The sequence below is a fragment of the Chlamydotis macqueenii genome, chromosome Z, assembly GCF_036417535.1.
Source record: "Chlamydotis macqueenii isolate bChlMac1 chromosome Z, bChlMac1.mat, whole genome shotgun sequence".
Lineage (NCBI taxonomy): Eukaryota > Metazoa > Chordata > Aves > Otidiformes > Otididae > Chlamydotis > Chlamydotis macqueenii.
In genome coordinates this window covers 48,692,693-48,718,187 of record NC_141593.1, presented here as the reverse complement: position 1 = coordinate 48,718,187, position 25,495 = coordinate 48,692,693, and the positions used below count along the sequence as shown (strand labels likewise).

The following is a 25,495-nucleotide window of genomic DNA, read 5'->3' as shown; positions in this document are numbered from 1 at the left end:
CACATGAAGAGCAAAGAAGTGGTTGGTGACAGCCAACATGGCTTCACAAAGGGCAGATCATGCCTGACCAATTTGGTGGCCTTCTATGATGGGGTGACGGCATCGGTGGACAAGGGACAAGCAACGGACATCATCTACCTGGACTTGTGCAAGGCATTTGGCAACGTCCCACATGACATCCTTCTGTCTAAACTGGAGAGGCATGGGTTTGACAGGTGGACCACTCGGTGGATAAGGAGTTGGCTGGATGGCCGCACCCAGAGTGGTGGTCAACGGCTCAATGCCCAAGTGGAGACTGGTGATGAGTGCCATTCCTCAGAGGTCCATGTTGGGCCCGGCCCTGTTCGACATCTTTATTGGTGACATGGACAGTGGGATAGAGTGCACCCTCAGCAAGTTCACCAACGACACCAAGCTGTGTGGTGCTGTCGACACGCTGGAAGGGAGGGATGCCATCCAGAGGGACCTTGACAGGCTGGAGAGGTGGGCCCGTGCAAATCTCATGAAGTTCAACCAGGCCAAGTGCAAGGTCCTGCACGTGGGTCATGGCAATCCCTATCACAAATATAGGCTGGGTGGAGAAAGGACAACTTAATGCCTATCTGGCAAATATGAAGACTTTTGGTTTGTGCTACATAGCAGATCTGATGCACCTTTGCATCTATAAAATACTTTAAAAAGTTCAATATAGTGAGAAAATATTAATCTTTTCTTAACCCATCCTTTATTAAAAAAAAAAAAAGCATTTGTAAATATATAAAGTACCAAGTGCATCTTGCTTCCCAGTACAGTAGGACTTGTGAGTGGCAGGTAAATTTGGTGTTCATCTGTTCAGTTTATTAGGTCCAGGGCTGTAGAACTGACCAGTTAGTTTTGCAAAAGACAGCTAATCTAATTCCTCTGACAGATCCAAACCAATCTTGTTTCACCTCAGTTTCAGACTTCCTTCCTGCTCCTTTTTGACAAACATCAGTGCTGTCTGGTGAGAACATGGCTGGAGCTGTAGGAACTCGCAGGCTTCTTAGAAGGATGCAGCTAAGTGTTTTACAAAGGGAGAGATTTCCAGTTGCTAAAGGGAAAGGGAATTCAGGCACTGAGACAGCTGCTCTGTACAGTGGCAAGTCCATCCTTTGCTCTGGGATCATCCTCTAGCTCGACTGGACAAAGCCAGTCACAAGTCCAATTTGCTTCAAGTTCCCTTAATCAGCAAGTACTCAGATCCCCTAGCAAGATTCATGGTATGAAGCACCACCAAGTCCCGTCTACCTCATTTTTTTTACCACTGAAACGTTACAGCTTAAAAAGTTCTCAGGTTGTATGTCTTGACCACCAAAGAAAGACACTGGACTACTGTGGAAGTACTGTAAAATGAAAAATCCTGTTGTACCCATTGCAATTGTTAGGATAACTGAACTCCATCTTTAGTGGCACTACTCATCTCTTCTAACACTGAAGAACAACTGTTAGTTGCAGAGAGAACTGGAAGGTGCTTGTTGATACTGTTTCTTACTTGGTCTTCCCCAAAAAGCCCCTATCATCTACAGAAACTTATGACAGGTCCCTGCATTCTCTAAGTGGTCAATTTTGCCAGTTCTTCTGCCAGGTTCCACACCAGGCACTGCTGTGTCATTCCCCAAAAAGTGAGCTGCTGTCTCAGTGTTCCTCTACAGGAAAGCATGGCTTGGCCTGGGGAGGGTACACTACTCTAATCTTACACCAGCAGGTGGAGAAACAACAGAAGCCCAAATAAAACAAGCTTATCCTAAATGTCTCTGCATCTGTCAGTGGACCAGAAGGGTGAGAAATACAGCCATATTTAATTTCTGCTGCTTACTGATATTTTCTTTTACAGGTGGCCCTGCCGGCAGAGCTTTTCTTTGCCTGTTTGTAGGAGAGGACAAAGTAGCTCGTTGTAACAGACTTGTATTACAGATGACATACTTACACTTCCCTGCTGCAATGGAAGGATGCCATAGCTCCTATTGCCCTTCAGCTCAGAGGCACAATTAGCTCCAGCCATAGGGTGGAAGAGTTGTTATGCTGTACAAGAACCACAGTCCTTAAACAGAAGTTTTCCACTAGGTTTGTGATAGGCATGGCTTCCACCCCTCTGAAAGCTTCACCCCTGACCCAAGTACATGAAAATGAAAAAAATAGCTGAAATATGATGCTCCTCTCCTCTGCAACATTTCTTTAGCTTGAATCAAGTCAGCTAAAAATCTGTTACCTGCATAGTTGTCCAGTCCCACTTTGACCTTTCTGGCAGCACAGCCTTTCTTACAGCCCAGACTCACAAATAAACACAAGATGGAGGGAAGCACAGTAAAGGTGCCTTGGTGACTCTGCTCTAGCACAATCTTGTTGTGCAACAGGATTCAGATATCCCAGTGTTCCAGATGAGCATTTGCAGTCACGATCCTTGCCCTGAGTCCTTCCCTTACTGGGCCCCTGGCATCCCCTTTTTGGCTGGGTTAAGCTTCAGGAACATCTGCTGTTGCTGTATCTTCTGCCTTGACCAAATCACCACTGTTTGTCTCAGCATGGAGCCGCTTGTAGTCAGTGTGGAAGAAGATGACGTAGAAACACGCCATAGCACTGCAGAGGCCAGCCAGCACCAGTACTGGAGCTGCAATGAAGATACACTTTTAGACGGTGAATTCACCACCCTCCATGGGTACAGAAGTCAGGTCAGGGCAGGTCCCCAGCAACTGCATAGCCTGAGTGATTTCCTACCAAATGTGGACACTGTGCAGCTCACAGTAGACCAATGCCAGTTTGGTAACAGCCAAACCTTATCTCACGTAACATTGGTATAGACAGAGGATTTGGGTGAAATGTGGAAGGTTTCCAAGACTCTTGTCCTGCAAGACCCCACAGGTTGGAGGTCATACATCAGTGCACACAGCATGTTTGTGGGAGTGTGTGTTTCTGTGAATGCGTACACATTTGTGTGTTGGACGGTGAAGAAAGTTACAAGAAAAACTGATTCAAAACACTTGAGCTTAATAAGAGAACAGGTCCAGACGGGTAGTGTTGCTTGTTATATCATCAAGAGCAAAATGTAGCAAAGGTTCACTAAGGATAAACTTTAATCAAAGAAAAATTTGTGTTGAAATAACTTTATCTGAAGGAAAAAAAAATAATCTAAAAGGATATGCAACAAGGCCTGGAAGAAGTTACATTCTCATTCCAGCAGTGTCTCAAATAAACACCTCTATGCCTTTCTTTGCAGATGTCCCTGCATGTATCAGACCACAAAATGAGAAGGAATGAGTACCTAATAACGAGACCCAATCTGATGTGATGAGATGGAGTGTTGAGGGCTTTCAGACACTAAGTAGCTCCATTGCTTTTTGGGGGAAGTTATTGTGAAGCCTTGTTCTCTGCCAGCTAGTGGAGCTTGTTCTGGGGATTTTCTGCTCAGCCAAGCAGCATGTATTTAAAACATGTTTGCCACCCTTTGTGTTATGCTGTGTCCCCAGGATCTGCGGTCTGTACTACATAAATATGAACTAGCTGAGAGATCAAGACCAGGGCTTAAAGTGCAGTGAAAATACATTTGTGCTCCCGTTCATCTCAGTTGTTGTCTCTTCTCCTGAGAAGCTAGGAAAGGAAGGAAAATGTGGAATAACTCAGAACAAAGCTGTGCTGGCAGGTTACATACCCAAGCAGCTGTGTGTGCAGAAGCAAGGGAAGTAGCTTTCAGTCAATGTATTTGTAGTCTTGGCCTCCCACACTGCAAAGCAGCACAAGCTGTGCTACTTGGACAGTGTCTTCCCCTAGAACAGCTGCTTTCAGCCTTGGTGAAGCTCAGGTCTCTGCAGCATGGCTGTAAGAGAAATTTTAACCCAGAGCCAGCCGCAGCATTCATTGCACCTTACATGTCTTCCCATTTCAATCTTGCAGGCTTGGCTTAGCAGGAGCAGCAAGGAATGCACTATCAGGCTGGGAAAGGTGGCTAAGAGATATGCTACATTAGGAATCAGTCTGCAGGTTCCCTCACAGTGAGACCTGGAGGACAGCAGTGGGTACGTGGAGTGCAACTCAGTGTCCAGCATCATTTCCCAAGGACATACTTACTTGTCCAGTCCAGGGCTCCATCCTGGTCAAGGGTGCAGGTGGAGGATGTATCCTCAGAAACACGCACAGTGAGGGCTTGTAGCAGAATCATTAAAATCACACCTTCAATCTGGCTATGGGAAGAAGCCAACATGCAATCATGGCAGTTCTGCCCAGTTCATGAGTGCTGCAGATAAGCATAGCTTCCCCACTGGGAAGAAAGTCAGGCCCCTTTCTGAAGCAGGGTCCTTCTAGCAGAGAAAACTACTGCTGGCTTCCCCTGGCCCACGCACTTGCTTTACTGGCCCTGGCTCACAGGGTGCCTGGGTCAGCCTTTCAGTTCACACCCAGACACAGACCCAGCGTGGCAGGACTATACTCCCTCTGAAATATATACCACTATATACTCCCTCTGGAGGTATGCAGGTGTGGAACTACAGCTGTCAAGGAGCTGAGGCTTATTTACTGGGCAGACTTGGAAATACCTCTCACTGCAGGGCTGAGGATGGGAAAAAGTCAGGCTACGACTTCAGCCTCCTCTTCATTCATATCTGGCTGACAGCAGCAACCAAGTCCACAACCAGTGGGAGACAACAGCCTTCAAAGTGGTGTCTAATGCCCCTCTTTGACTGATGTTTCTTGCTGCTGCAGCCCCACCTGACATACAGACATGGCATCAGGCCATGTGTATCACTGCTTAGGGCTCCAACAAGTTATTCCAGCTGCAGTTCAGTGCCAGCCCTAGGCATGTAAATTGTTCATGGGAAGGACTATCACTGCCCCATCTGTTGTGACCAGCTGCCCTGTGAGTGATGAGCCCCATCTCCCTCAGTAGAGCCCTGAGACCTAACAAGTCGCTGTACTGCTGTGGGAATGGGTGCCCCTCTCGGGCATGCAGCCCCCATCTGCTTCAAAGGTAGGTGATGCTGGGCATAGTTAAATCCCACTTTGTGCCAAGCAAGGGAGACCTTAATCTTCCTTCTTGCTTTTCTTGTACCAATTCCACATAGCCAGCCAGCCAACTAGCTCCCCCCTTGCCATGGCCATGTGCAGAAACACCAGAGAGAAGTTCAGCAGGCTGGCCAGCACTGATGTCCACACTCTTCTCTATCTCCACCTACACCCCTCTGTCTGTGTGGTTGAACCCAAGCTCAGCTGTCAACTGAGCTTGTCAACTGTCAACCTGCCTGCTTACCTTGCAACAAAAATCAGACCTGTAGATGTGCCCTCTCCCACAGGGTACGAGCACTCCACAGCCAGCTCCATGGCAATGGGGTAGGCAGCAAAACCAAAGAAACCAAAGAGCGAGCTCGTGATGGTTAGCGTGATGGCCTGATGTCTGAACCGAGAAGTCTGCAGGCAGAAAAGCAACACCAGTGTATCAGTATCAGCACTGCTGCGCAGAAAGTCTCTGAACCCATAACCCACAGGAAGTCGCAATGGCTCACTGTTCTCATCAGTAACTTCCCTACCTGTTCCTGAAATCTCTCTTTTACCTCCAACTCTCTAGAGCCAGCAAATGGCTACATGATGGAGATTTATCTGTTGAATTTAAGCAAGGGGAGGCAGGATTAGCAGAATTACCTGAAAAGCATTGATGTGGTTGTATTACTATGACTTGACCTCCTGGTCAGTAACTCACGGATGAGTGCTCAGCATATCTCCAGCACCTTCCTCCTAATGCAAGCTTACATTTCAGAACTGGTGTTTGCATTGGGTTACATATGAGAATTCACTGGGTTGCTGCAGCTTATTGGTAGGGAAAATTATTCCTTAGTTGCTGCAGCTCAGTGATAAGGAAAACTATCCCTTATCATGTCAGAATCATGTTTGTAACATTGGGGTTTAACCACAAAAAAAAACCAAAAAAAAAACCAAAAAAACCCCAACCACCATAAAAGAAACAAAAAAAAACCCAAACCTGAAACATTCACAAATCCTGGAGATTAGTTTAGTGCCTAGAACAGCCTTGTCACTGACTCTGGAGAAAAGAGCATGGCTTTGTCCAGCCAATGCTGGTAAAGTCAAGGGCACAAAGCCTGCAGCTGCTCGTACCTCCTTCTTTAACCATGTAATAAATTCCCACAGAGGAACATGAGATGTTTGTCCTGGCATGGCTGCAGCAGGCCTGGCCTAGCCTAAACTGGTAAAGCAAAGGAAAACTCTGTGGGTCTGGAATCCAAGTTCAAAGCATCCAGCAGATTTGAATGGGTGTTCTTCATTTTACTCCTTTGAACTAGTAGTTCATCTGTATGGGAAGGTTTCCTTGTTGCTCCTGACACAGCCTCTTGCCTACTCTGCATTCTACCTGACCCCAGGCATGCTGACTTGTATTCAGAGCATCAGCCCAACAAATGCCAGAGGGGGAAATGCAACATCTGTTTTAGGCACCTTGTTCTACACTGAGAAAGGCATTGCATTTGTCTGTCTCTTCAAAGCCAAAAGATATAAAAGTGGATCACTGTGATCTTGGCGCAAGGGGAGGTGTGATTATTGTCCTCCACAAGGAACTGCTGCAGAACTAGGCAGATAGCTAGGTCCTTTCTGGTAATCTTACATTCCTGGCAGCCACCACTGTTAAAGGCAGGCATTGGGAAAACTATGGCATTCTTGTTAATTTTTGTAAGATGGGTATTTAGCATTTCTATTTCTTTTCTGAAAGAATGGTCTCAGGGTCAGTAAACAAAGATGGTGATACAATGTAAGGAAGTAAAATTATGCCAATGTATTTATATCTTGAAGCAGTTTGTCGCAGGCTCCACAGTAATTGTGAAATCCTCAGTAAACTATTTTTTAAATACATTTCTAGCCCAGAGAGATAATCTCAAAGCATAACACATGGCTTAATAAATACTATGACATTAAATGACCTTGGTGTGAGTTGATGATTTATCAGATGGCAACAGAACTAAGCCCATAGGTATGGTGCAATGCAAGGGAGAACTCACCACTGCAAACACGATGCTGGCAAGTGCACTCAGACAGAAACAAATCTTGGTGGACTCTATGAACTTCCTCGTCCGGTCGATATACTGGCCTAGCAGGAAAGCGCCTAGTAAACCACACACTGTGAATAGTGCACCATTCAGGCCAGCAAATTCCTAGAGGGCAGAAGAACATGTAACTGAGCAACTAGAGGAGTTAGGAAAGAGGTTTCAATGCCATTGACCTATCTGGCTGCTGCTGGTGAGTCACTTACAGAAGTACAAGAAGCTTTCCCTGCCCGTTGCAATACCTGGGGCCTCAACAGGGCTCTGATTAGCAAATAACAGGGCCCAGGTGCTGCTGTGGAGACAGCAGGGTCACAGCACTCCGAAGGCCTCAATGGATGACAAGTATCTGCATACTTGACAAGGGAGGCTGGGTGCAGAGCAGCAGCAGTTCCCTGGCATTAAATGCTTCAGCCTGAGCATGAGACTGTTCTTGGCTCCTTGGGGGCCCATGAGGTGCCTTGTCCACACGGGTACTAACACATCCAATGGCCTTGGGATCTGCTCCTGTTTACAATCATGTCCCTGGCCCTTTTCTTACTGGGGACAAGGGATGTGTACTGTCAGAATGCCCTCCACAGGGCTGGCAGGCCGAGAGCATGTCAGATGAGACACAGTGTCACCTGGTTGTAGAAAGGAGGTCTAATTAGAGAGGCAATGAGCAGTAGTTAGGATAGGGTACGTGCTGTGTTGCCTGCAGTGACTATCTTTGCTGTCTCGATCCTTCAGCTCCATAGGAATTCAAGTGCAAACGCCAATCCTGAAAGCAGGGAAGCTTTAACAAATTTGGGTAGACTTTTTGGGAGCCTCAGGGGTACACTGGAAGGAAAGGGTATCTGAAATAGCTTCTGTAGACTAAAGGGCCAGGGCAAGCCAGTCACATAGACAAAAGCATCATGATGCAGAGAAAGCAAGGCTGCAAAAGTTTAAAAGGTTTACAGTTAAAAGCCAATGGAGTGTGCAAATGCGACCTGGCTATGGAGCATTGAGCCAGGTATCAGACTTGGGAGTTGAGATGGAGTGGACAGAGATGAGACACGTAGATGTGCATAAAAAACAGCTGGAGAGACGTTTTAAGAGGACCTCCATGAGGATACAAGCAGTAGGACTGAAGTGCTGCCGGCCTGAGGGGAAATGCAGGAACCAGGGCAGCCTCTTGCTATTGCAGAGAGGGCAGGAGGAACTAGCTGTGCCCACACTGTGCTCAACTGTAAAAGTAGCACCTGGCCAGTGTCATGGGAAGGATGGGGAAACAGCTGTCACAGTACCTGTGACTTCCTCTGCTGCCCAGGCTCCACATAAGACTGTGCAAAGAGGAAAAGGCACTTGCATCAACCTGCTTTCAGCTTCACTCTAGTGCCTGCGTAGGCCACATCCACTCTGAGGAAGGTGTCAAAAGGCTGCATAGAAATCAGTGCTCTGGAGTGGTTTAGAAAAAAACACAATACTCTTTTCCTAAAAAGTGTTTGAGGAGTAAAGGTATTTCATTTGCAAATGGGAGCCTGGCCACAGGCAGTAAAGAAAATGCAGATCATCCATTATACTGAAAGATTGACTGTGCTCTGGATTAATGTACCACTTAATCTGTAGTAGATAGAGCAAATAAGATATGAAACAGTGCAGCACATTCAACACTCTTCATTTTGCTCAGTGTTCCTTATCAGGGAAAATCATTTTGACTGTACATAGATGATGTGGACAATGGGGAGGAAAGGAGGAAGACTCACATTTGAATACCCCTTTTCACAAAGGATCTGTTCCAGCAGAGCTGAAAAGCAGGTGAACATCCCAATTCCTCCTCCAAAGCAGACTGCCAGGATGATATATGGCTTGTTTCTCAGAAGCTAGAGGAAGAAGTTAACATATCATTTAAACAAGTTGAGGAGCAAAAACGGCCTGGCTGTGACAGTAGACTTGAGGGTCAATAGCTCTGACACCTCAGTTGGAAATGTTGACAGGGCAACTCTGTGATCATTAGAGGAGTTTGGCTCTCTCCTACCAGTTCAGTCAGAGGACAAGTTAAAATGGGGACCATGTAGGGAGGAAGGATCTCTTCATAGCCCAAATTCTTCCTTTACTTTGCCATGTGCTGTCCTACCTGTTACCACATCTCCTCAGAAGGCTCAGGTTGTGTGGTGCACTTGGATGAGCCCACATGTGCCTGTCTCACCTAGCTGAACAGCAGCCAGCCCACAGCTGAATGGTCAGACAGCATCTCTCGCAGCTTTGATGTGAGCAGCTTCCACTTCCTGAGGAAGGAAGGGATCCTGGTCTCCTTCAGGGGCTTTCCATGGAGGGTTTGGTGGGGTGGAGTTCAGAGTCTGCATTGTCAGCAGATTTCCCAGCATATACTTGTCGGGCATGGCTGCAACTCTCACTCCAGCACTGTTCTCTGTCTGTGCTACAGCACTTACCATTTTGAGTCCCGTGAGGAATGGCTGAGAGGTGGAGTTAGTAGCACTGGCTGAAGGAGGTGTTGGAGGAACCTTCTCGTGAATTCCCACAGTTGCTAGAGCACAGGCTGTTACTGCTGGGATGGCATAAACACCCAGCTAGACAACACAAAGTAAAGACATTTTACCAGTCTTTCCAGCTTCACTGCCTCCAAACAAATAAATCAGCTGGACCTCAATCAGCCCAGCTGGTTGATTAAAGCAGTTTTAATTTACCATCAATGGGATGTGCTTTTCTTCAGGAACTAGTGCTGGTGACAGCACGTTTGCTGTAAGAATACCCAAGGGATTGGCTGGAAGGAAATAAAACAGAGAGACACTTTTTTCATCCAAGCAGTCAGAATCATGTGTCCACCCTTCTTTACTCCCCTTAAGCCATTAGCCATGTATACATATGGATAAGATGCCCCTGAGCCTTCTCGAGAGTGAACAGTTCCAGCTCTCTCAGCTTTGCCTAGCATGACAATTGCTCCATTCCTTTAATTGTCTTAGTGTCTCTTAACTGGACTTACACTAATATGTCCACATCCTTCTTGTACTGAGGAGCCTAGAACTGGACACAGCTTTTCAGATGTGGACAAGGCACCTCCCTCAAGCTGCTGACAATGGTTGTCTTTGCCAAAAGGGCATGAAAAGCAGGTAAGCCCTGTGACAGTTCTCTAAAGTGTCACTCCTGACACCTTTCAAGACAATAGATTTCTCAGTAAAGCCCAAGCTGACATACTAGTTGATCTCTGCTACCAACTACAAAAATCATATGACAGAAGAGAATCTTGGACACTGGAGCAGGGGGTCATCTTGTTAGGGGGCTGCAGATGAGCAGTGTGTGAAGCAGCACTCTTGGGACTCAGCTCGGGAACATCCAAAATTGAAGGAGATAATTTTTTAACTTTAAGGCAATGTTCTGCAAATAGGCAAACAAGTGAAGCTGATTTTCTACTAGTGTGCAGGGATGGGGTTAGGAAAGCCAAAGCCAACCTGGAATTGAGTCTGGTAAGAGGTGTGAAGGGCAACAAGAATGGTTTCCCTAAGAAACCATTCTTGGGAAGCAGCAAAAGGAAGGTTAGGGAAAATGTCAGCCTGCTGCTGGCTGGTGAAGGAGACTTGGTGATAAAGGACATGGAAAAAATCAAAGTATTCAATGCCTTCTTCACCTCACTCTTTATTGGTAAGACTGGCCTTCAGCCCTGTGACCAGAGGTAAAATCTAGAGAAGGAAGATTTATCCTTAGTGGAGGAGGACTAGGTTGGGGAACATCAAACAGACCAGACGTACACAAGTCCATGGAACTGATGGGATGCACCAATGAGTGCTGAGGGAACAGGCTGTTTTCATTGCAGGGCCATTCTTGGTTCTCTGCCACGGCAGTTCCCAGAGGCTCCTGAGGACTGGAAGAAAGCAAATGCCACTCCTATCTTTAAGAAGGGCAAGAAGGAGAATCCAGGGAACTCTAGGCATTTCAGTCTCACTTTGATCCTTGGAAAGGTCATGGAACAACTAACCCTGGACACCATTTCCAGGCATATCAAGGACAACAAGGTGAACAGGAGTAGTCAGCAAAGGAGAAATGCTTAACCAACCTAATAGCTTTGTACAGTGAGATGACTGGCTGGGTAGATGAGAGAAGAGCAGTGAATATTTTTTATCTGAACTTTACTAAGGCTCTTGACATAATATTCTCCCATAACATTCTCGCAGACAAGCTGATGAAGTACTGGCTAGATGTTGTGGTTTTGTTTAGTGAGGGGGAGGCCTAAGGTGGTAGCTCCTGTAGGAAATTGCTAGAAGTCGCTCCCCTTTGTTCAGTGGACTCGGCCAGGCCTAGGGCGGACCCACTGCTGGCCAAGGCCGAGCCGATTGGTAGCAGAATGTTCCGTGATAACGCCTCTGCAATAACGTATTTAAGAATGGGAAAACAGAAAAAAAAAGAGAGAAGAGAAGATGTGAAGAAGCTGAGCGGGGGCAGAGGCGCAGAGGGGGAGGCGCAGGCCTCATGCCAGGCGACCGACTGGGCCCGACTCAACCCGGTCCGGCTGCAAGAAGTGGAGAGGAGATGAGCTGGATGATGTGAAGAGATCCTAAGAGGCGTCTGCCAGCCTGTTGTGAAGAACTTTTCTTGTGAGAGAAACAGCTGCAGACGCCAAGGTCAGTTCAGAAGGAGGGGGAGGAGTAATGTGGCTCCTGGCCAAGATTCCCTTGCAGCCTGTGGTGACGACCATGGTGGAGCAGGTTGTCCCCCTGCAGCCGATGGAGGTCCATGGAGGAGCAGAGATTCACTTGGAGCCCGTGGAGGACCCCAGGTTGGTGCAGGTGGATGCCTGAAAGAGGCTGTGGCCCGTGGAGGGCCTGTTGGGGCAGCCGTTCTGGAGGGACTGCACCCTGTGGAAGAAATTACCCACACCAGAGCAGTTTCATGAAGGACTGTGGCGCATGGGTGGGACCCCACAACAGAGCAGGGGAGGAATGTGAGTCTTCCCCTGACCATGAAGCAGCGGCATAAAACAACGCATGATGAACTGACCACAACCCCCATTCCCTCTTCCCCCCGTGCCGCTCAGGCGGGGGGAAGGTGGTAGAGATAATGTTAAGCTTGGGAAGAGGGAGGGGTGGAGGGAGGTTATCTTGTTCTCTGTCTCATTATCCTGCTGTTTGTAGTAATAAATGAATAGTTTTCCCCAAGTTGAGTCTGTTTTGCCCGTAACAGTAACTTTAAGGATTTTCTCCCTGTCCTTATCTCAAACCTCGAGCCGTTTTTCTTATATTATCTCTCCCTATTCTCTCGGAGGGTGGTGGGAGTGAGAGAGAGACTGCGTAGTCTGGTCCCGATCAGGGCTGAACTACGACACTGTAGATAAGGGGACAGTGAGATGAACTGGAAGTCAACTGAACAGCTGGGCCCAGAGATTGTTATCACTGGCATGAAGTCTAGCTGGAGGCCAGTCACTAGTGGTGCACCCCAGAGGCTGATACTGAGGCCAATACAGCTTAACTCTAATGAAAAACCTGGATGATAGGGAAGACTGCACCCACAGCCAGTTTGCAGATGATGTGACACTGGGAGGAGCAGCTGATAGAAAAGATGGCTACACTGCCATTCAGAGGCACCTCAACAGGCTAGAGAAATGGGCAGAGGGAAACCTTGAAGCTCAACAAGAGAAAATGTAAAGTCCTGCACCTGGGGAGGAATAATCCAATCCACCAGTACACACTGGGGCTTACCAACTGGGAAGCAGCTCTGCAGAGAAAGGCCAGTGTGGGGGGCAGGGGTCCTGGTGGATACCAACTTGACCGTGAACCAGCAACCTCCTGATAAAGAAGGCCACCAGCATCCTGGGCTGCATTAGGCAGTGTGGTCAGTGAGAGGTGATCCTTCCCCTTTACTCAGCACTAGTGAGGCTACATCTGGAATGTTATGTCTAGTTCTGGGCTCCCCAGTATGAGGGAGACATGGACTTACTGGTCCAGCAAAGGGCCAAAAAGGTGATTAAGGGACTGAAGCTTCTGTCACGTGAGGAAAGACTGACAGAGCTGAGACTGGAAAAGCTGCTGGAAAGCAGTTTTGCAGAGAAGGACACGAGGTCTTGGTGGAATGCAAGTTGACCATAAGCCAGCAATGCACCCTTGCAGAAAGGTGTCCAACAGCATCCTGGGCTGCAGTAAGAAAAGCATTGCCAGCAAGTGGAAGGTGGTGATCCTTCCCCTATACTCAGCGCTGTTGAGAAAGATCTGGAGTGACGAGTCTAGTGCTGGGCTCCTAAATACAGAAACGATACACAGTTAATGGAGCAAGTCCAGTCAAGGGCAAAAGACATGATTAAGGGACCAGATCATCTCTCATAAGAGGCTGGGAGAGCTGGGGCTGTTCAGCCTGGAGAAAAAAACCTTAATTAGAGGTTGTAAAGAAGAGGGAACTAGACTTTTCTTAGTGGTGCCCAGTGGCAGGAAAAGAGGCAATAGGCACAAACTGTAACATAGGAAACTCTGTGTGAATATAAACTTTTTTTACAGTAACAGTGATTGAGCACTGAAACAAATTGCTCAGATAACATTTCCATCCTTGGAGATAGTCAAAACCTGACTAGACATGACCCTGGGCAACCTGTTCTACCCAACCCTGCTTGAGTAGGGGGCTGGATGAGACGATCCCAAGATGTGGCTTCCCACCTAGTCTGTTCTACGATTCTGCTGAGACATCATTAATAGTGCTATAGCACACAACAGCTGTAGCATTTCTGCACTGTACTTGGGAAAGTACTAGCTTATGATCCTGGTAAAATGTTACCGGCTTCTAAGTACATGTACATAATTAAACAGTTTCCAAGGAGATGGATTAAAGCTTCTCTGTTGGGGCAAAATGCATCTAGGCATTGTAGAGGACTGCCTGAAAACTACCGTCAGGTGTTCCCATGAACTACTGGCATGCTGAAGCAGTTTCAGATGGTATGGGTGAGGGGTGGAAATGTAAGCATTGGACCAAATTTGAAAAGACTAAGTGAGACTATCAGAGTAATTACGGGGTTTCAGCTGCCTTCTCTTCCCGGGAAAAGGAATTATATGAGCGTAGACTAAGAATGGAAAGAACATCACTGGAGTTAATCAACTGTACGTTATGGTCCAGAGGTCTTGGTGGATTAGGAGGCAGTACTGTGCAATGGGGCTGTGTGTTTTGTGGACAGTGACGCTGATGCACTAAAACTCTTCAGGGTGCAGAAAATGACATGCTGACAGACCACAGAAAATGAAGAATCCCACGGATGAAGCAGAGCCCACTTTAGTGGACTCAGATAAGTCTTTCTTCTCCTGACACAGAAGAATTTATCATGGTCTTCACAGGGGATCAGTTCTTGGCCCTGCACTGCAGTAAGTCTCTACAAGTGATGGGGAGGATGGAGATAAAATAAATACTCAAGAACACAGCTGAGTCATAGGGATTTCAGCTCCTCAGCAGGATCCTCAGTGCAAGGTCCATTTTTTTCTGCACACAAGCACAGAGAAGCCTACCCAGAGGCACTAACAGGAGCTGTGGGGATACTGACAGGAGGCAGTGGGCCCAGTTTCTCTGTGCAGCACTGATACTGACAGTACAGCAATGCTGAATACTGTTCTGGCATTAAAACAGGAAATGGGTACTGATAAACTGGAGCAAGCTGAAAGAAAAAGCTCATGTGAGCAACAGACAGACATGGAAACATGTGGAAAGAGGTAAAGTGAATTGTGCTTGTAAAGTGGCTGGGTTAGAGCAGTTCAGTCTTTCTAGGCAAAGCAGAGAAGAGGTGACCCTGTCCATAACTTCCTGACAAACAAGTGCAACAAGACTGAATAGCAGGAGGATAATGAGCATTGAGACGTGAAGTAACACGTATACATTTGCCAGTGAGGTAATTAACAACTGGAGTAAATGACTGGGGCTGTAGCAGATGTTCCTTCCACGCAATATTTAAACTTTCTTGAAATTAAATTTTGATTTTGTACAGCAGACAGTAATGGGTGTAACCAGACATTATTAATGGAAGCTCTCTACACAGAAATATGCAGGTGTTGCAGCAGATAATAATCACAGCTCATTCAGTCCTCACACTAACATGCCACAGATTGAACAGCTTCAGGTCTTGGGTTTTCACTGTTCCTTGCTCTTCAGTTTCATTCTATCCCATAGCTAGATCCATTTGGTCCTGCAAGGACTGAGTACACTATGTGAAAGAAATGCTCTTTGGCTGCTCTCGCTGCTCTCTCACTTAAAAAGAGCAAATTGTCTGCAGGAGGACTGAGTGCCCAGTGGTCCTTGATAGTATTTTATTGCATCAGATTGACAACAGAGCTCCTTCTCCAGCAGGGAAGGTGAAAATCTATTTCAGCCTTGGGAAGTTACGTGAGCCATCAGGTCCACCCTATTCTAGAGAAGACAGTACAAAAATAATTTATTTGTTCTGACACCATAAATCCATTCTTGCTAAACAATAGCGCCTGTGCTCTGGGTTTGCAACAGCATTGGAAAAGCTCCATAGGGGTGCTCCAATACTGCCCTTTTCCCCATGCCTACCCCTTCCCCATAACTCCAAGGCCGTGGGGAGGGAAGGCGACTGTTGGCTATTTTGAGGTAAGGGCAGGTGCAGCACCCCCACACTTGTAGGTACTGCGAGATTTCCCAGCTGGAGCCAGTAAGCCAGCCCAGTTTCTGAGGCACCTCCCAAGTCCTTGGAGAAAGGAGGAAGATATTTCTTCTGGCTGCTGGGGAAAAGGTCACATGGAGAGTGGAAACAGGTCTGTCAAACATAGTATCCTGTCTCTAACAGGGCCCAAAGAGGCCAAGAGATAAATTAAATTAGAGCAATCGTATCTGCTGCCTCCCCTCCAGTTTCCCAGCTTCCAGGCACTTTGCAAGGCAATTTGGTTCCTCCATGGGTAATCCTGCTGCATTTAGCATCCCCAACATGTTTGTGGGATGAATATATTTTATATATATTCATATATATTTTATATGTATTTCATATATATTTTATCCATGTGTGCATACATACCAACTGGGAACACATGCTCAGCCCTGCTGCTGGACGAACCGATGGACAAAATTGCTGCAGCAGTCTCACCTCTATCCAGTTACAGAATGTGGCAACTGTCACCACTGGCATCACATGCAATTTCAACACCTTCCAAACAAGCTGCAGAATTAAGGCCACTACAGACTTTAGATTTAGTAACACTGAGGGCTGTCTCCAGCCTCTAAGATATTTAGGCAAAGCTGATCACCTCGTCATGGTAGAGGAAGAAGGCTGGGAGCCTGAGTGGCTTACTTTGAACTTCGCATCTGGATGTGGCTAAGGCCCATCTCTTGCTCCCCAGCATGGGAATGCCTGCCTGTCTTGCACAGCCCTGAAGGCATTGCTTTATTGCACATGGCTATGAGACTCTTTGGTGGAGCTGTATTTGCAAATGACTGTAGTACAGAGGGTTTCCTCTGCCTTCTGCCTCTGAAAGGCAAACAAATTAGCAAGTTCCAGGAGGCAGCAATACTGCTTGGCAGCTATTACTTACACATTGATGCAATCATATTTGCTGTCGCTCTCTGGTGGTCTGGAAACCATAGTGCTGCCAGTTTTGTTGGTGAAAAGATGACAAGGGGCTGTGCCAGTGCACAGAGGCATTGCCCAATAAGCAGGTACCAGTAGCTTTGGGAACCCAAGCTCAGAAACTTCAGGACGCTGAACATCCGGATGATGCCACCCATCATGTTTAGCCATGCGCTCAGGATCACCTACAGCAAGCATAAACAGTCAGGGATTGCATGCTGAAGCCTGAAAGGCAGAACTTAATGCAACAGAGTACCATGAGCCGTCTCAGATCCACTATTAGGAGACACTGGGTGTTAGTAATCACTACACAGAAAGTTGCCTGCAGACCACCCTCACCCCTTTGGGCTACTGCAAGATGCTCCTGATCCAACAGTGAGTGAGTTACTTGTGTCCTTAGAGAGCAAGATGGCTGTTCTGGCCGACATGAGAACTACACCACAATGTAGTTTTAAGCAAGACAGCAGACATTGTCACGGGATTGACGAAAAATCCAGAGTTCACTAATTACACTCTGTTTGCAAGTTCGTGCCATCACCCATACTTTGCTGTGACAATCCAAAGATCATGGCAATGAGTCATCCAGCATATGGCTCCTGTAAATGCTCTTCTACACCACTAATATGCTAGCATTTCAGTGCCACATTCCGCAACACTCTTGCTTCTAGGAAGACTGTAGAGATCCCAAGCTGTCTTAGCACAAACCAGGCTCCTAGCTGACAGGGATCCCTTGCTTGCACCCTGCCCTACTACTCCTTAAACTGGCCCTGCAAATAAAATAGCTGGCTGACACTTGTCCACAGCAAACCCTACCCAGTTATAGCAAGCTCTTCACAGTCTCAGCTCACAGCATCTGTCCCAACCAGCTGACTAATAAAACAAAAACTGAAGCAGGAAAAGACAAATAGGGATGCAACGTTATTCTGACTTTTCCCACTGCTCCCCACCTCAGAAGTGATGTGACAGCTGTTACTGAACTAGGACCAAGATTTTAACATGCTCATCCTCTGCAGCATTTAGCAAGACTCCCATTCACAGTATGCATGTTAGTGGCTTTGCACAGCTACTGCTGTCTCTAGGTGAAATGCACTTAGGGAAACAGAACAGTTTAACTCACAGCACATCTCAGCCCCATGCTGTCGAGAACCCATGTTGCCACCAGACCAAACGGGATCGAGATGAGCAGGTACACTATTGAGAGCCAGTTGACCATCTCCAGGGAAATGTGGAAGTAGGCAGCTGTCTTATCAGCCACAGGAGCAAATGTCAGCCACAGCTGCAGAGTAGAGAGCAAAGATGGGCAAGCATGAACATCTCCATCAGAACAGAAATTTGGCATCCCCTCAAAACGTCCAACTGAGTTGCGAAGGGTCTTGCTGTCTTAGTCTCTCCTTGAAATTAGGATGCTAAGGCTCTTAATAAAAATTAAAACCCCCAGTGTCTGCAGTTACTCATGCTAGGTCTATTTTACCACTGATAACATAATTGTTTTGGCCCAGAGCACCCCATCCATTTCACTTCCTCGTCCCCAATGCCCTAGTCCTGCTGCTGGGAGCTGGCAGAAGCAGTGGTTCGTACCTTTTTCTGTCCCCAGGTTGAATATGTTGGCCGCTGATGAACTCACTCACATGATGTAAACCACAAGCAATCCTTCTGTGTTAGCATAAACAAAACAGAGGCTGCCATCTTCTCTCTGCAACTAAGAGCTTCTTATACCCAGCCTGGTAATTACGGTTGCATTGGTAACTCCTGGATGTGGCCTTGTAAGAACAACTTTGCTATGTGTCAGACAAGACAGACTATTCCATGCTGTCCTACACACACTCAATGATTAGGAAAGGGCTTAGAAATCTGTGTTACTCAATATATCAGAACATATAATAGGGAAACACAAGAGGTACTTTATAACTATCCATCTTTTCCTCCCAGTGCCATATCTGAAAATATTTCCCTAAACCTTGTTTTAGGCAGTGGTTTCATAAGGTTGCTGTCTGCTTCTATTTTCTTCTGGGAATGACAAGGCCTGCTTTAACCCTCAAATCAGGTCCTGAGATCATGCCCACAACAAAGAAATGAGGGTACTACCCAAATTTAAGGATCTTTTCGTGGATTCTTTGTAAAGATGCCCTCTCTGATGCTTTTCAAAAAGATTACCCTAACCTAAGAACAGGTTTCAATGATGTGGATGTAAGCTACTCCACTGTTAGAAGATGATCTTGAAGCTTCTGAATACTCAAGATGATAAAGCATGCAGAAATTTGAACAAAAACTTCGGCTATACCTTCCTACAAAGGAACTCCAGCCACTGTTTCTTTACAGATACCCCTCTCTGCCTCACAAGCTTCCCATTCACACCCTCCACCCTGAAGATAGCATCAGCTGCAACGTTAATGTTTAACTGAAAAAGGTCTCATGTAACCTAAGAGGAAGGTGTGTCTCTACACTCTGCTACTTCTTATTTCCAGTATTCCTATTTCCTTCTTACATACTAGACACCATAAAAACACCATAAAATCACAGAATCGTTAGAGTTGGAAGGGACCTAGTCCCATCTAGTCCAAACCCCCTGCAAGGAGCAGGGACATCTTCAACCAGATGAGGTTGCTCACAGTCCCATCCAACCTGGCCTTGAATGCTTCCAGGGATGGGGCATCCACCACCTCTCTGGGCAACCTGTTCCAGTGTTCCACCACCCTCATTTATGAAATTTTTTTTCCTTATATCTAATCTGAATCTACCTCCCTCTATTTTAAAACCATTACCCCTCATTTTATTACAACAAGCCCTGCTGAAGAGTTTTTCCCCATCTTTCCTGTAGGCCTCCTTTAGGTATTGGAAGGCCACTATAATGTCTCCCTGGAGCCTTCTCTTCTCCAGGCTGAATAGCCCCAACTCTCTCTCAGCCTGTCTTCATAGGAGAGATGTTCCAGCCCTCTGATCATCATTAATACTCGGCAAAACTCACTTCCCAACATTACCTCACAGATTTTGCATTATTTGTTCTCAAGTGACAGCTCCTGCTGTAGTATAATCCAATATAGGCCATGGTCACTTATGTTGCAGACCATAGTATTTGATCCTTCAGCATTTGGGATGGATTTTTCCCTCCCTTCAGATATGCATCTAGCAGGACATTGAAATAGCTGCTGTAATAACATACACCAACTCTTCTCCAAATGCAGGAATTCTAGTTCCCACGCTCTTCTCCTCTTCTGAGCTCAAGTCTTAGAAGCATGTTTATCTCACTGTGATTTCTGAGTTTAGACACAGCAAAAGCTCCAGTGCATGCTAGTTTGGGCAGGAAGTCATACCTCAGCACACACCCTTCACTATAAAAACTTGCACTCTACACAGTGGGCAGAGCAACTGATGAAGAGGACAGAAGGTCCTGTGAAGACCTGCGAGCCTGTTCTAGCTTGCACTGGAATGCTACTGCAGCTCCCACTGCTTTCAGCTCAGAGCTGGCTGATTGGGTAGCCATGCCTCATCACTAGAAGAAAGGGACAGAAATGTTTTCCACACAGAGTCTATTAATATCCTCAATTACGGGAGAGCCCACTCAACAGCTCCTTTAACAATGGAACTTGTGGGACCACCAGGGAAAGCAAATGCACTGAAACTCACACCGTCTAAGTGGTACAGATGTTGGAGGGGTACTGGCTCCGTTTTCAGCTCTCCCTCCCTTTGCTTTAACTTTCCTCTAGCTGACATTTTGTTTTCTCCTGCACCTCCCAGAGATTGCCTGCTCCCTTCCTCATTAATTGCACACCTGCTTGGGCACTCCTGTAACCAAGAACAGGATACAGCTGTTCTCATCCTGTCCCCATTTTTAAGCTGCTTTGTTGCTCTTTCTGATACCCTTGTAAACCCTTAACTGATTGTCACACATGGATCCAGCCCTATTGCTCCCTGAATCAGCCCATACCCTCTAGTTTTCCTCTTGCTCTCATTCCTCTTCTACCTCCATGTTCTCCAAGTTCTGTACCTCTACCCTATTGCCTTTACTGTTTTCACTCCCACACAGACTCTCCAGGACAAATTTCACCTGCCAGACCCAGTTTCTCTCCACCCATTTCAAGGGAGCCCAACATTTGCCCTCCCTCCCAATTCTGCAGGAGTTGACTGGCGGTTTGTGAGCCACCAGATCTCTATCTGCAATGGTAGCAAGGTGATAGCTGAAGGCAAGACTCCATACAGACTCTACACTTTGATAGGCAATAAGTGTGAGCTGCAGATGGCAGCATAAATAAACACAACCCCAGGATTTTCAGAGCTCAAAGAGCAGTGATGATATATTGATGCATCACATGTATAACCAGGCGCAGCCCTGCCAGAAGCAGCACCAAAAATATTGCTTTTCATGAAAGGCAAGCTGTTAACCAATGTCTACCCTCCTCAAAAACAAATCAAGATTCTGAAAGTGAAAAACAAAATCATTTGCAGAATGGCAAGCGAATGCAATCAGGCAGGGTGGAAATTAAGCCATTTTGTTGTGTCAATGGTGGTACCAGCTAGCAAAGGCTGCCATATGGAATGCTCTTCACTATCTGGCATATTTGTATAGCTGTGGACAGTGTAGCAATGCCCCTATAATACCTTTTAGGCACAGCTTAAAAAGGAGGAGCCAAGGGGATCAATTTACATGAAATGGGGCCTTCTGCTTTGTAACAGGCACAGTCACAACTCGCCAATTCCCAGTTGGGCACTGCCTGCAGCAAGTCTCCCAGTCCCAGCATGCTCTCTCCCATGCACCTGGACACTGCTTTGAAGGTGAGGTAGGATGTATTTCTGAGATACGCAAGCACCCTCCTCCTCCTCCCCTGGGACTGGGCTCTGTAGTCCTTACACCAGACTCCCCATCTTCAAGGTCAAAAGGGCCACAGAATCTGGAAGCAAACAGCCCCTGGCCTCAACCGAAGGCACCCATACTGACAGAAGCAGCCTAGGAAGAAAAGACAGAGGTGTGATCTTCAGAAAGGTCAGATCTCTGCCTAGATGTCCCTTTTAGCCTCTACAGCTCTCAGGAGGACTAGCAGGACACAGCAGCCAGGCAGCAGCAGCTGCGTGTGCATGCATATCTACGGGGGCACTGCTGGAACAGACAGGTGTGGGCCAGGAGCTTGCACACCCTGCCCTGGAGCATGCCAGTCTCACTTGTGCAGCTCTCCTTCCTCTCCTAAGTACACTAAGTGGTGGTGGAAGTCCTCCAGGCTGGTGAGTCAGGAACTACCTGGTCAAGTGTGAGCCAGCTCCAACCCTCTGCTCCACTCCTCGTCCCCAGCTTGCTCATGCTGACAAGCATAGAGCAGGGCAGGAAACACTCAGTTTCATCCTTCCGTGCACTTCTCTGTCCCCAGTGCAAGAAAAAGTTCCTCCTGTGAAACACAAAGTTCCCACCCATTCAGTTTCACAGGAAGGAGGACACGAGTAAGAAGGTATTTCCCTCACCAGTTTACTGCTATGGCACCTGTCAGCAAACAATGAATGCTCTCACAGTTAAGTCTTCTGATTAAAAAGCACACACTTAAAACCACAGCGTCAGTTTGACAAAACAAATCTGGGGAGCAACCACGAGCATACTTATGTCACCCCTCACTAGGAGAGCTGCAAAAGACAGCTGGGGAGCAATCATTTAAGCTTAGCTGTGGTCAGAACAGCCTCTCCGCCCAGAACTTCAGACAGCAAGTGCCTACTTATGGCCTTCTTAAGATAATGCAAGGATTTCTTACACTACATTGTCAGCTAAGAATTTCCAGAATAGCTGTATTTAGGAAAGAAGAACCAATCCCTGGTAAGATAAGTACCCACTTTGTACAGGAGGGAGAGACAAAGGCTTTTAAACTCAGGTCAGTAACTGAGATTTACCATTGGTGCAAAAGCCTCCCTTGTATCGTATTTACCCCACTGTGCTCTGGTTAAAGAAGGAATTTCACAGGATGATGTGGAGCAGGAGGAAGTAGGGAAGAGTGCCCCTTTCATTACCACATGGTCTGGCACGGCTTTGCTCAATCACAGTCCAAAACCAGACTGAACTAAGCAGTCCTTCTTTCTCAGCCTGCCCCTGCTGCATGACTGGGTGTTCTTTCCTGCAGTTAAGTTGCTCCTACCTTGTTTTCCTGACACTGACAGTCTGCCCTTCTCAGGATTGTCTCCTGTCTGCCACCGTTAGTGACAATGAAGACCACTGTTACCCATGTGCATGAGTAAGAGTAGGGAATACAAGATTGTCCTGGAAGCTTGGTCCGGCACATGAGGTGATCTGTTCTTTCCAAATCAGACAATTCAAAAGTCACGTGCCCTCATGATATGCATTTTGCAGACAGCCTGTCACAGGAATACATAGAACAAAGTGTTGCATGCAACAGGAATGGAGGACTCATCTCAACTTGCAAGGCAATTTTCCCACCACAGAACCGGTAAGGTTATCTTTCCATCTGGAACTTTTAAAAAGCAACCAACCACTTTGATTTCATGGCCTTTCAGCCACTCCCTACATTTTAATGTGATTTTTATCAGGAACATTCAGGAGCAACTTTAGCATCAGGAAATGTCAGGTTACAACTTTACATGGCAGCATGGAATGGCAGCATGGAATGGCAGCATGCCATTCCAGATCTTTACAGTGGCTTAGAAACAGTATTTCCACCAGGGATATTTATTGAGCACCCTGTTTTGAAGTGGTTAAGTTCTGGCTTAAGTTCATAATGTGGGAAAATAATACTGTGGAAGTTGGCAAGAGACAAGCAGACAGACAACAGTAGAATCTTTCAGAGCTACAAAGTTTTAAGCAACATGACACAGGACAGTTATACTAGCAGATGCATTGTCAGGACCTTTCTAAGTAACCCTCCAGTTTCACTGTTAAGGTTTCAGCAAAGTCGAAGTCTGACAAGACATCCGGGAAAGGTTTTTGTACAGCTTCCTTCACCCGTGTTGTCACTGTTCACTTCTAGCAGAGTGGGTTTCTTCCTGCTACATAATGTTCTTGTGCTATGCTATTTTAACTGCAAGCAAGCAGCAGGGCTTCACATTGCTTTCCTGCAGTACAGTTTTTTACACTCTTAACAGATACACTGATTTTCTGTTCAGAAGGCACATTCTTTTCTTTTCCATATACAGCCAAATTCTCATGACGTTTTTCCATTTGTCTACTCCGGATCTTGCATCACGGAATACCTACTCTTCCTTCCCAGCATTTAAATGTTTGCAGGTTGCAGTGCCTGATCTTGGCTCCCACACAGGCTTCATTTGCAGCATGGTAATCCTCAAGCACATGAATAATTCTACATAAGTCTGATAATTATCAACAGTGTACTCAATGACTTGGTGAGCAAAGATGTGGGCTTCCATCTCGCATACTAGGACTTAGTAAGGAGAAACTTATCTTGATAATTACTGAACTTAGTTCTAATCTGTTCAACAGGTGGGGTGTGATCTGGCATCTCTTTTTTTAGGTCTTTCTGAATAACATATTTGTAAGCAATAAGAAGTTCACATACCAGTATGTTGAGTGCAGAATCACTCCCATACTGTTCTCTATGTACGGCAGATCCCAACAGGAAACCTACTTGCTCCGTTTTCTGACCAGACAAATCTGTCGTCACAGGCCAACAAAAAGGCAGAGCTGACTCCTGCTCCTCTGCTCAAGGACTTTCAACACTGTTCTCCTGTTCTGTTCTGAGGTTTGAAACGTGTGACCCTCACAGGTGCTGAATACTTTCTAATCCTCCCCATAGCCTATGAGGCAGACTTGGCAGCAATTTCAGCCATGCTCCAGAACACATTTTGCTCCATCCCAGCCGGGCCTGACTGCAGTGGTAGGTCCTGCTGTGCTCATCCAGGTCACAGAAATCTTCCCTCCCCTTCTTGCTCTGCCTCCACTGCCACCCCTCTGTGCCCTGGATCCCACCGGCCAGAAGGGGAGGTGTGCAGGCCAAAGTAGTAACTAGGAAAAAAAGTTCAGAAGGAAAATCCGCTTATTCGGTCCTAAGGCACGGCTTCTCCGCGCTGTGCGAGTACAACCAAATGCCGCTGCTCCAAGGATGAGTGGGTGGATCTGAAACAGGGCACTGGGGCAGAGCCCTGGCTGCTTCTAGGAAGAGACAGGCGGTGGTTTTGGCTGCAGTGAGCCATCACACCATCCTCCCCCGGCGGCAGCAGCAGCCAGAGCTGCTCTCCCGAGCTCCGGCGCAGGGGGGGAGGAGGGAGAGCCGGAGAGGGCCGTTTGCTCTGCCCGCTCCGCGCCTCCTCCTGCGCTCACGGCTGCTCGGGCACCACACGGCTTCGGCGGCGGCTCCCGCAACCCCTCAGCCCCCAGGCCACGGCGGCTCCGCCAGCCCCGCGGAGGAGCGAAGGAAGCCGGGCGGCCGGCGGGTCTCTGCCGGGCTGGTGCCGCCCCCGCGCCGGCCGCACCGCACTCACCGTGGCGTTGGAGCAGTTCAGCAGGCAGACGGCGGCCAGCAACAGCCACCGCCGCCTGTACGTCTGGAACCGGGTCGGCCGCCCCGAGCCACCCGCCCCGAGCACACTCGCCCCCTCGGCGCCCTCCATCGCGTCTCGGGTAGGTTCGGTTCGCTCCGATCTCGCCCGGCCCCGCCCCGCCGCGCTCGCCGGCCTCCGCGGGGCGGCCCCTGCCGAGCCACCGCCTGCCGCCTGGCCCGGCCTGGCCTGTAGCGTGGGGCAGCAGTGGGGGCGTGCCCTGCGGAGCCACGCCGAGGCCAGCGACAGCCCCTCCCCGCTGGTGCTAGTCCCGGCCTAGAGCTGGCTGCCCGTGGCACAGGAGCCGCATTTTGCCAGCGGCGCTTGGCAGAGGGGTGCTTCGAAACTGGGCTGCTGAGGTGCTTGGGGGAGGGAACGCCTCTCTGTTCCATGCCTAGGGAGGTGGGGGGTTTAGGGAGTGGGGAGAGAGAGAGAAAAAAACCATTTC

General features: G+C 47.5%; 1 protein-coding gene across 2 annotated transcripts; it reads right to left on the bottom strand.

Annotated features, from left to right (window-relative positions):
* Nucleotides 1–701: 701 nt before the first annotated feature.
* Nucleotides 702–25,119, bottom strand: SLC49A3 (solute carrier family 49 member 3). 2 transcript variants are annotated; one of them, XM_086770424.1, is made up of 10 exons: nucleotides 24,991–25,119; nucleotides 17,687–17,845; nucleotides 16,535–16,754; nucleotides 9,719–9,795; nucleotides 9,464–9,601; nucleotides 8,777–8,893; nucleotides 7,008–7,160; nucleotides 5,255–5,412; nucleotides 4,081–4,193; nucleotides 702–2,626 (listed from the first exon to the last, which is right to left on the bottom strand). In XM_086770424.1, the coding sequence occupies exons 1-10, from the start codon at nucleotides 25,117–25,119 to the stop codon at nucleotides 2,472–2,474; spliced, it is 1,419 nt and encodes a 472-aa protein (XP_086626550.1). In that variant the 3' UTR covers nucleotides 702–2,471. The 2 variants fall into 2 exon arrangements, with proteins under 2 accessions (XP_086626550.1, XP_086626551.1); XM_086770425.1 differs by lacking the exon at nucleotides 24,991–25,119 and adding an exon at nucleotides 21,322–21,447.
* Between the last annotated feature and the right edge of the window lie 376 nt (nucleotides 25,120–25,495).

Excerpts from the sequence above, each read along its gene's own strand:
- SLC49A3 (XM_086770424.1), bottom strand. The coding sequence starts at position 25,119 with ATGGAGGGCGCCGAGGGGGCGAGTGTGCTCGGGGCGGGTGGCTCGGGG. Across the intron at positions 16,755-17,686 it reads GCATGGGGCTGAGATGTGCT|GTGATCCTGAGCGCATGGCT; the intron begins GTGAGTTAAACT and ends TGCTTGCTGTAG. Across the intron at positions 8,894-9,463 it reads TCCTCACGGGACTCAAAATG|CTTCTGAGAAACAAGCCATA; the intron begins GTAAGTGCTGTA and ends TTCTTCCTCTAG.